General features: G+C 42.6%; 1 protein-coding gene across 1 annotated transcript; it reads left to right on the top strand.

Annotated features, from left to right (window-relative positions):
- The first annotated feature begins 2206 nt into the window (after nucleotides 1-2206).
- On the top strand, nucleotides 2207-10771 carry LOC308472823 (glutathione S-transferase-like). The gene is made up of 7 exons (XM_080998066.1): nucleotides 2207-2360; nucleotides 4526-4632; nucleotides 5460-5511; nucleotides 6190-6322; nucleotides 7817-7958; nucleotides 8400-8531; nucleotides 10490-10771. The coding sequence occupies exons 2-7, from the start codon at nucleotides 4546-4548 to the stop codon at nucleotides 10610-10612; spliced, it is 669 nt and encodes a 222-aa protein (XP_080854192.1). The 5' UTR covers nucleotides 2207-2360; nucleotides 4526-4545; the 3' UTR covers nucleotides 10613-10771.
- The last annotated feature ends 1117 nt before the right edge of the window (nucleotides 10772-11888 follow it).

Genomic DNA, 11888 nt, shown 5'->3' with positions numbered 1-11888 from the left:
CTATAATCTGACCCTAAGTGATTATTCTTTCTAATCCTTGAGCCACAATATTTCGGAATAGATCATGTAGTTCTTTCAAATCCCTGTCTGATAAAATAACAATTTGATAATCCACATACATGAATCAGACCATGCTTCAGTCATCATTGATTTCAACACTATGAGAGGGGATCTCGAGACCCTTCTGTTGGTGCCTCCCAATAACTCTCTTAACACATACAGAAATTAGGAACAGACTGAAAACAGAATTGATAGCCTATTTTGAACTGAACCAGTTTAGGCCATAATCTGGGATGCTATGAAAGCAGTACTGAGGAGACATTGCCTAAAGTCCATCATTTTGAAGAAGCAGAAATCAGCATTGCAAACTGAGATGGTGAAAGACATATCGGCCTCAGCAGACACAAGGACTGAACTGAAAACTTTATGCCAATTTATTGCATAAGCACAGTGAGCTTCTAAGCACTAGATGCTGAGTATATAAGCACCTCTATGCAAAAAGTAACCGTGTATATTATGAGCTTGGAAATAAATGCTCTAAAATGATACCGAGAGCCTTTAAGGTCCAGAAGGAACAAAACCATATAGGCCATGTTGCTTAGGAGCCAATTCCTAGGGGCCAAGGTCCCTTTGCCCCCCCCATAAAATATTTGAGGGGACCGGGCCCCCACAAAGCTGATGGGCATTGCTATTCAAATGGTGTGCATGTGCCACATATTGTGATCAATTATGCGGGGTGGGGCTTACCTGCTCCCCCCCATATTTTATTCAAGTTGGCATGGCACCCTGTCATATTGTGATAGATGACAGTTCCCTTTTCACTACTAATGACATTAATCTCACTTTTAGAGATGTTTTATAGGTTTCTACTATTCTACTAGCTCTCCATCAGAAGCTCTTTTTTTTGTTTTAGAGAAAGCTGTAGATAAAAAGTAGCCACATGACCATAAAGAATAGAATAGTTGATAATGGAGGAGGAAGTACAGTGAGTCTTCAAAAAATTTGAAATGGGTTAGATGGATAAACCCCAGTACAGTGGTACCTCTAGTTATGAACTTAATCCATTCTGGAGGTCCGTTGTTAACCTGAAACTTTTTAACTAGAGGCATGCTTTCGCTAATGGGGCCTCTTGCTGCCGCTGCGCCGCCGGCACACGATTTCCATTCTCATCCTGGGGCAAAGTTCTCAACTCGAGGTAGCTCTTCCAGGTTAGCGGAGTTTGTAACCTGAAGCGTTTGTAACCTGAGGCGTTTGTAACTCGAGGTACCACTGTATTAGATGGGAATAATCTACTCTGGTCTAATATCACGCAGAAACATTTCTGTCTTAATAATAATAATAATAATAATAATAATAATAATAATAATAATTTATTATTTGTACCCCGCCCATCTGGCTGGGTTTCCCCAGACACTCTGGGCGGCTCCCAACAGAATATTAAAAACACGATAAAACATCACACATTAAAACTTCCCTAAACAGGGTTGCCTTCAGATGTCTTCTAGAAGTCAGTTGTTTATTTCCTTCACATCTGATGGGAGGGCGTTTCACGGGGGGGGGGGCACCACTACTGAGAAGGCCCTCTGCCTGGTTCCCTGTAACCTCACTTCTCACAGTGAGGGAACTGCCAGAAGACCCTCGGAGCTGGATCTCGGTGTTTTACTCTATAACCCTATATGTCAAAAGAAGTTCACGCTATGCGAAACTTGTTTATTCTACCAGACTCTTATCAGGCTATGATATTTCATTTTCCCTTTGCTCTGGTACCAATGTTTGGTTTCATGGATATTGTGGTATGGAATGTATTGCACCTTATGGAAAAAAGCCTTTCAATAATAATTTACTCTTTAAAGAGAAGCAGCTGACACAGGCGTCCAGACTCCTTGACCAAAAGCACTTCTCACTGTTTTGCACACCAGTGTAAATTAATCACAGCCATCTATATACCCCAAACCCCTCAAAAGGTGAGTGCCACCAGCAGGGAACTCCTTTGTAGATGACCTTTGTCCATATTTCCTAGCCAGCAGCTGCAGCCAAAGATTGCGGTGGCCTCCTGCCCAGTGATACAAGAGCTTGGGTTAATTATGATAAGGACATTAACGTTTGCCCTCAATGCAGCTGCACAGATTTACACTAAACTGAGTTGCATCACGTTATGTACCTGCGAGAGAACCTTTCCCATTATGGATTAACTTTGTGCAACTGATTTGACCCTAGGTGAAAAGTCTCACAAAAGGCAGAGCTGTAAGGTGGAGCTTCTGAGCTTTTTATAAACTTGATGCACACAAGTTCAGCCTTTGCTCTGTCTCATAAGAAGTATCACTTGCCCAGCAGGACTTCCAGCAGGTTAGTAGTCAAAGGTAGGCAATTCCTTTGGAGAGTCATAGCTCAAGAGTGACACCCTTGACAGAGGAGTGGTGCAGGGACAATTCCCAAAGACCTCACTTCTGCCCAAAGATTTTCTTCTTTTACACAGCCACTGTGGGTGGCTCCCAACAGAACATTAAAAGGTGGTGGTAGGATTTTCTGGAGATCTGTAATCTTGTGAAAGAAGCTTTTCTGTCTGGATAGACCAAAGGCAGGAGCTGGACAGTGGCAGAACTCTAAAAATCAAATAGCGGTGGGTTGAGGGTTTTGGTGGCACCTCAAAGGAGTGTTGGGTAGAGTTGGGAGAGAAATTTGATTTAATATATATATATATATATATATATATACTTTTCAAATATTCATTAATTTTACAATCATTTTAACATTTCAAAGTCTGTCTTCCTTTCCCCTCTTTCTGCAGTTCCTTAAATTTATTTTTTAATATCTTCTGCATATCCAAATTCATTTAATTTGCTCATTTAATTATCTACTTTAAATATATACTGTACTCTTATGAAACTGCAGGTTATTACAATAATCCTGCCGGTGTTTATATCTGTTTGCAATTTATCTGCAAATATTCAATAAACCATTTCCATTCTTCTATAAAAAGTTTGTTATCTTGATTTCTTATTCTTGATTTCAGGAAAGCGAGAGAAATTTGATTCAGTTTGCATTTTAACGTGCCAAATTTGCATTTTCTGAAATAATATGCCACCTGAAACATAGCTCTCGTTTGAGGTTTGCAAATACCTGACAAATACCTCCAGACAAATAGTGCATAAAAATGCACAAAGTGTGCATATAAATGCATTTATTAGTGAAAACAATGTACCATGTAGTTGTCCAGAGAAATAGATCCATTACATTTTTGGGAGCGAGGTTCCTATGCCAGGATCCTGCGAACTCAGCTCTCCAACAGGGAAGGCTGACTTTGGCTTATTGCCTTGCAAAGTTCTAGTGTGAATTGCCACCTAAGTAGCTAAAGGATGAGTTTTATGGGTCCATTCTGCAGCACCTGCTGTTGTCCAAATGGTGCCATGGCATAGATACAAAGGCAAGGACCAAACAGGATTCAAAACCTCAAGAAGAGGGGGCAAGGAAGGCAAGGCAAATCTTTTGCTTTTCGTTAAATTGGCAATTTACAGATGGTGGAGACTGGGGCAAATTGGCTGAGAGAAGGGAGTGTCTCTGTGAGGAAATCTGAAATAGTTTTAGGATGGAGGTGGGCTCCAGATGTGATCCATCACCATAAAATCCCATCATCCCTGATAGCTAGCCATCCTGGAGAGGCAGGTTTCCAGAGCTGTTTTAGGAGATACAAGGCAGATAGTGACAATGGCAACAGTGCAGGGATGAGGGGGGAATTTACTATTTTGTGCCTCTGTGAATCATGGCTGTCTAATGAGGGTTAAAATAAAAAAATCCTTCCAGTAGCACCTTTAAGACCAACTAAGTTAGTTCTTGGTATGAGCTTTCGTGTGCAAGCACACTTCTTCAGATACCTTGCACACGAAAGCTCATACCAAGAACTAACTTAGTTGGTCTTAAAGGTGCTACTGGAAGGATTTTTTTATTTTGACTATGGCAGACCAACACGGCTACCTATCTGTAATGAGGGTTAAACATTCATTATTTTTAAAAACACATTTTCAATTTTATCTTTACTATGATATGCCATATCTGCTTGTGCACCATGATTATGAAACTGGTTTTTTAAAAACCAACAGACAAGAAGCCGTTAGACAAGAGAGCCAGTGTGGTGTAGTGGTTAAGAACGATAGACTCATAATCTGGGGAACCGGGTTCGCGTCTCCGCTCCTCCACATGCAGCTGCTGGGTGACCTTGGGCTAGTCACACTTCTTGAAGTCTCTCAGCCCCACTCACCTCACAGAGTGTTTGTTGTGGGGGAGGAAGGGAAAGGAGAATGTTAGCCGCTTTGAGACTCCTTCGGGTAGTGATAAAGCGGGATATCAAATCCAAACTCTTCTTCTTCTTCTTCTTCTTCTTCTTCTTCTTCTTCTTCTTCTTCTTCCTCTTCAATCTGAAATCCTGCTACAAGCAATCACCAACCAGCATTTTAAAAAGTTGTCCTTCTCTAGTGGTGGTTGTTTCTCTACTAAACACCATCTCTCTTTCTCTCTGTTATCACAACAGAAAAGTAAGCACTTAGAAACATGGCTGGGAAACCAAAGCTTTACTACATCAATGGAAGAGGCCGGATGGAAACCATAAGGTGGCTGTTGGCTGCAGCTGGGGTCGAGGTTTGTCTTCAGAATTTAAACCCACCATTTATTTAAGGCTGTAAATATAACCGCATATTTGAAGGACATCCCTCTCTGCCCCCACAAGAAAAAGAATATGGGGAAATGTAGCTTGTTCAAGGCTGTTATGTGCATACATAAATGAGGGTGTTGAGAATTGTAGCTCTGTGGGGATAAACCAGATCTCCCAGGATTCCTTGGGAGAAGTCATGTGCTTTCAAAGTGCTTTGAAGGCATGCAGACTAGGAATTCATTTCAAGCAGTTGGGTCCAGTCCTACCATATGGCAGAGTGAGGCACCTGCCTCAGGTGACTGATTTTAATTATCCTGGAAGGGTAGCAAATTGTCGCATTTACAGTGTTTTCATTCACTATTGTTGTACCTTTATTGTCAGGGACTGGGATTTTCTGCGTCATGCGCCAAAATAAATTGACTTGTGCAGGGGAACCATTTGCTGTTCTGTCTCAGACAGAGAAAAGTCTTGGGCTGGCCTTGCTTTCACACCAAGACATCCATTTTGTGACTTCCCTGCTTCAGCGCATGAACTGCTTTCAGACTCACACCACTTTTAATATCATATCCCCACTTCAATCATCAATGACATTAGCAGTGGAATTAATATTGTCCCAGCCCTTATAATCCCCTCCCTTGCTTTGTGGCACTTTCCTGTCTCAGATTGCTTTCCCAAAAAATTGACAACAGAAGAGGAGATTACTTAGGGGGTTTCCATGAAATTTCCTCCAGTGCTTGAAAAACTCTGGGCCATTTATTGCAGCTGAAATTATTTCATGAGACCCTTGAAATCTTCTGCCTCTTTTATTTTCTAGTTTGAAGAACAATTTATTGAGTCAAACGAAGATCTGGAAAAGTTAAGGAAGGGTGAGTATGACATCTGAATATCTCAGGTTACTTTAGAGGATAATCACACAGACACCAAGATTACACGGAAGTTAAAAGAGCAAGTTTATAGTCTAGATGGATTCCCTGTACAATATGAAGAATAGACAATCTACTCTGAAGAGTCACTGCAATTCTACATATACCTCCTCACATGTGGGCCACATTGAGTTCAGTGGGACTATCTTCCAGTCTTAATCATAGGTGTTTTCAAAGTTCTCCAGTTCTTCATTGTGCCCTTAATCTCAGTTACCTGTGCACGATTTTCGGCAAGAATATGTGTGAATTCACAGTTGTTATCTGGTTGTATTGCCTTTAACTCTGTCCTCTGAAAGAGAAGAGAGTTTCCTAGCAATAGACAGCAACCTTCGACACATGATATTCAACACTGCATTTTGCAGGGCTTGTTTTTAGCTAGAGAGCAGATTTAGCATATACACACAAAACTAGTTTTCTACTGTGTGTTTGCTGTACAGGTTTAGCACATTTCTGCAAAAGCATTCTTCACTATACGAAAAAAAGCAGAGGCAAACTTTATGATCAGAAAGGAACAATGGAGAAGTACCTAAATACTCAGATTCAAAGCTGTTCCTGAAAATTCACATGTTCTTGTAATTAATTGGGAGAATGAAATGACACTTTTCATCTTCCTTTGAAAAGCTGGAGTCCTGCTCTTTCAACAAGCGCCCATGGTGGAAATTGATGGGATGAAGATGGTGCAGACGCGAGCTATTCTCAACTACATTGCAACCAAATACAATCTCTATGGGAAGGATGTGAAGCAGAGAGCATTGTACTGTAACATTTCTATAAGTTTTGTTATTAATGCATGATCCAAGAAGAAATCTCTAGTCTGTGATATAATCTGCTGACAAGCTATGAGTCAGCACATTTCAACTCCCTGTGACTGCCAACTAAAACAAAAAAGGTTCAAGATTGAGCAATGTGAGCTAATAGAACCTCTCAGTTTCCCAACTAGTTCATGTGCACTGGTTCATTTGAAATCAAGGTGGTTGCTCCAAAGTTCATGCCCTAGACATTCATTTAATCTCAATAGATTGGATCACTGGAGGTCAATACACCTTTCCCATTCCCCCCCCCCTTTTCACTTATATAATTCTGATTTTTAATATGATTTGCTTTAAAAAAAAGTGTAACTGAAGGTCTCTATGACTGATCAGCAAACCATACAGTTTTTTGTTCATTGTGCATATTTATGCCCCTGAAAATAGGGGCATTTCCTGCCAATGTGTTTTTTTCTATCAGACAAATGATATTACTCAGAAAGCACTTTTATTATGGTGTATGAGAGAGAGACTGAGACTGAGAGACACTGAGAGAGAAAAAGGCTCTTTCAAAGGAAGAAATGCCTTCTCCAAAATATAGAAGCATTGTCCCTGTTTTTCTACTGAGATGACACAATTCTCCCCTCTCCCTCTTGTGTTGGTTCTGTTTGTCTTACCATTGTGTTGTTGTTGTTGTTGATGTTGTTGTTTTTGTTGTTGTTGTTATATCCATTTGTCCAGTGCCCATGTGTGCTGTTTTCTGAAAAGAGTATAGTTTAAAGGGCTTTCCTCAGAGAGCAAGGTAAAAGAGGCTTTGGCATGGAAAGCCCCATACAAATAGGAATTAGTTGCCACAAGACTCTAGATCTGTGCGGCTAATTTTCACAATCCCACTCTGTCCTACATTTGTGGTTTTACTCCTGCTTCCATTAGCCCCAGCCAGCATGGCCTAAGGTCAGGGGTGATGGAAGTAGGAACCGAAGAAACTTCTGGAGGTAAACAGCTTCTCTATCCCTGCTACAGAGGGGCAACAGGTCTAGCACACAGGGATATCCGTATGATTTTTATTATGGAGTTATTTGAGTTGTTCTTTAAAGCCCACCCTTCAGCCAAAAAAACATTCCTGGAGCAGCTTAAAAATCACTTTGAAAAGACACCCCCCTCCACACACACATACCTCAAGCTTCTCATCTGAAAAGAAATGACATGAAAGGAACATGAATCAGGTGTGAGGAGGAAATAAGCAAATTGAGGTTCAAGTTCCTCGCTGCCGTCTTTCTTTGTGGGTGAGGTGCTCTGAATTGTTGAAGTGGCTACACAAATTTAGTTTTTTTCTTTTTTAAAAAAATATTATTGCCGATGTTGTTATTATTATCTGAGAGGAAGAAACACTTTCCCACTATTGACGCACGAGCTTTATTGGTGTCTGCGATTTTCAATGTACCACGCCAAGTCCCATGGTCTCTGGCGATCCAGTCACAACAACATTTTCTTTCCCTCAGGATTGATATGTATTGTGAAGGTACTATGGATCTCTATGAACTGATGCTGATGCTTCCCTTCAAGCCAGCTGATACGAGGGAGAAGGAGTTTGCAAACATCATCGAAAAAGCCACCACCAGATATTTCCCAGCCTTCGAAAAGGTACGAGGCAAAGAAGGAACGGAACTTACAACCCCTTTTGAGAGAACAGAGTCACCTATGCTCAACAGTAGTTGGCACCTGGTAACATTGACAGGACTGTCTGGTCCGTCAGAAATCGTTTTCTTAATTCTTCATTTTCCAAACGGCAACATTACATTTTAGACCATGTCCTGAGCTAAAAGGAAACATTTTAGTGGTGTGAGAGAAGAGTAAGCATAGCACACAGCATGTTAATACCCCAGCTTCTCATTTTTGGTGCAGTGGCTTTTCAGATGAAGTGTTGTTGTTTTTTGGCACTCCTTACATCAGTACTGATCCAAATCCTCTTCATGTCATGATGCAATATTATCTGGGTGTGTGGTTTTCAAAAGTTGCCCAAATATATATTCTCCATTTTGTTTATGTACCTGAAGTACTTTTAAAACATTTCCCACTCTGTAGGTCCTCAAAGATCACAGGCAAAATTTCCTGGTTGGAAATCAGCTCAGCAAAGCAGATATTCAACTGCTTGAAGCCATTTTAATGGCAAAAGAGCTGAAGGCTGATATTCTCTCCCAATTCCCTCTTTTAAAGGTAAGCAACACAATTTCACAACTTATTATAAAAGATAGAGAATGAACAGGTGTTGTTGTTGTTGTTGTATTTATGTATGTACAGTGGTACCTCAGGTTAAGTACTTAATTCATTCCGGAGGTCCGTTCTTAACCTGAAACTGTTCTTATCCTGAAGCACCACTTTAGCTAATGGGGCCTCCCGCTGCCGCTGCCGCTGCCGCCGCGCTGCCAGAGCCCGATTTCTGTTCTTATCCTGAAGCAAAGTTCTTAACCTGAAGCACTATTTCTGGGTTTGCAGAGTCTGTAACCTGAAGTGTATGTAACCTGAAGCGTATGTAACCCGAAGTACCACTGTATGTATGTATGTATGTATGTATGTATTTATACATATCATACATACATACATACCCTGCCCATCTGGCTGGGTTTCCCCAGCCACTCTGTGTGGCTCCCAACAGAATATTTAAAACACAATAAAACATCAAACATTAAAAACTTCCCTAAAAAGGTACAGGTTCCTTGCTCTAGCAAGTTCTCATTAGCTGTGAAACCCTCCAGATCTTGCTGCACTGCAGCTCCCATCCACCCCGATCACTGGCCATGCTGGCTGGGGCTGATGGGAAATGTAGGCCGTCCATAACGGAAAGCTCATAGGTTCCCCACCTCTGTGCTAGAGCACACTATCCATACAAGAGTAGCAGAATAGCAAGGGGGTTGGAAGCAGCGACATACCATAGGGAACAATACGTCTACTAACTGCAATTGCCATTCGAGTCAAACTGCCCCAAAGCGAGACTCCATATTCCGTTTTCCAAGGTATACTCAGTACAGCACTGTAATTCTCTGGGGACCTTTGCTGGTATACAATAGATAGATTGTGCAGGTTCCCAGGCTTTAAAAATGTCTGTACGCATATAGTATATATGTGTGCACATGTGTTTTGATGATTGAGCATGTAGCATCACACGGCAAAAGGCACACATCCTAAACGAGGACTTAGTAGTTTGATAGGAAGAGCAGCTCTGGAGCTCATAAGTATGGTGCCATTAATTCAACCGAACTAGTAGATCTATACTTGCACCCTGTAATGGGTTTAGGGGTTGCTCGTGCGTAAGTTGCCGCCACTCCTGGCTAGGTTACCTGGTTGAACCCTTTCTGACCGGACAGCCTCTAGCTTCATGGCTGTCTCAGTCGCTGGCAGAATCCGTCAGTGGGCGTTTCTTGAACTTCTTCCAGCACAAAAGTTCTTTGACACCTAGTCTCCGCCTAGTCTCCCTGCGCGGAAGCCTTCTGCGCAGGGAGGGTGTGGGCAGCGGAGGACCCGTACTCTCTCCGCTGGTCTCCGGCGAAGAGTCTTGGAGCCTCCTCTCCGGTTCCCCCATCTGCCCCCCTTCTCCACTGGTGTTACGCTGATTTCCTTCCCCAGCGGACGGGCTGCCTCTCTCCCTACTGGGACCCTCTCCGGCATCCCTCTGGAGCCTTCCCTCCGCCTCTAGCTCCGATGGCAGTTCCCTGACACACCCCTTTCTGGATATCTTCAGCCTCCATATAAAGGAAAGTGGGAGGCCTCACAGATGAGAGCTCAGTATGCTTACTGAAGCATAAGCCGAGCTCTAGTATGGAGCTTTTATCCCCCTTTGCATACCTAAAACACCATCGTCTCTGAAACGTGACTTGGGTTTCCATCACACAAATAAGGCCCATATTCATTGATAAGCCATTTGTGAATTTACTGTGGACTCTTAAAAGCAACTCAGAAGCCTGCAAATAGTGTTCAAATAGTGGCTTCCATCTTCAAAGGAGCAACCTTGAAATAACTGTGTTTTGTAGATAATAAAGTTTCTCATAAATAGTTTCAGTATCGATGATCAAGTTGTACTACCATCATGGTGAGAGATGATTCTTCAGGAATGCCACCATTTTTGCTATAAGACTTCTTCTTTTCTCTTCTAAATGTTTTGCTGTTTCTCTTTTCAGGCTTTTGAAGTAAGAATCAGCAGCATCCCTACAGTTAAGAAATTTCTGCAGCCCGGGAGTCCAAGAAAACCACCATTAGAAGTTAAGGATGTGCCAGAGATCATGAAGATTTTCTACGGATAAACTGAAACAAAGCAAAATAATTTCACCTCATGGAAGGTACCTACAACTACACATATTGGGGTGTAAATTCACGAAGCTACAGTGAGAACAACAAGAGTAAAAGATAGTAATATTGTGTGGCACTACACTGAAATGTAATAAAACATTCTACAGCTTTTATACTTTTGTGCAATGTTTTTCTTGAGTAGCCAATAACATGTCTGTCCAACCACCACTAGTTCCTGCTGGTGCTTTGCATAAAGGTAAAGGTAAAGGGACCCCTGAGCATTAGGTCGAATCGTGGCCGACTCTGGGGTTGCGGTGCTCATCTCGCTTTGCTGGCTGAGGGAGCTGGTGTACAGCTTCCAGGTCATGTGGCCAGCATGACTAAGCCGCTTCTGGCGAACCAGAGCAGCGCACGGAAATGCCGTTTACCTTCCCGCCGGAGCGGTACCTATTTATTTACTTGCACTTTGACATGCTTTCAAACTGCTAGGTTGGCAGGAGCAGGGACCGAGCAACGGGAGCTCACCCTGTAATGGGGATTCGAACCACCAACCTTCTGATCGGCAAGTCCTAGGCTCTGTGGTTTAACCCACAGCGCCACCCACGTCCCTGGTGCTTTGCATAAATGAAGCCAAATTTGACAATTCGGCAGCTAAACACTAAGCCAAATGGATACATAACAAGCAGGAATTAACAAGGTGACCCCTACCCAAAGACTGAGGCTGCCACCCTTTCCCCACATTTAATAAAGTTGGGCTTCCTTCTCCCATACATTTGGTTTTTTCAGTTGTGGGGAAGCTTTGCCTGATGAAACTTCTATTGAAGCCACAAGAACAATGATTTGGGTGGGGGGCAGGGAGAGAGTTGGCAACCAAGAGCAAAAGAGGAGACACTGGAGGGGGCAAGTGGTAGGGATTGCTTGCTAATGGATATAAGGGGCTCCACTGCCATGGGGAGCACCCACCGTTTCTGGAAGCTCCCCTCTCCTCAGCAACACAGAAGGAGCCACTGGGAAGGGCAACAGACCTGCCATTTTCTCCACTTGCCCTAAAAAATAAATTTGAAATCCCCCAGCGGAAGGGAATGTCCTCCAGAGCATATAAGGCCCTATGCAGCTCAGGACCAGGCGACTTGAGAGACCGCCTTATTGCTTATACAGTGATACCTCGGGTTACATACGCTTCAGGTTACATACGCTTCAGGTTACAGACTCCGCTAGCCTAAGAACAGACCTCCAGAACAGACCTTCAGAACGAATTAAGTACTTAACCCGAGGTACCACTGTACACCC

The sequence above is a fragment of the Podarcis pityusensis genome (assembly GCF_964106645.2).
Source record: "Podarcis pityusensis genome assembly, chromosome: 3".
Taxonomy (NCBI): Eukaryota; Metazoa; Chordata; class Lepidosauria; order Squamata; family Lacertidae; genus Podarcis; species Podarcis pityusensis.
Note: the sequence above shows the minus strand (reverse complement) of the source record. Positions and strands in the feature narration are given on the sequence as shown.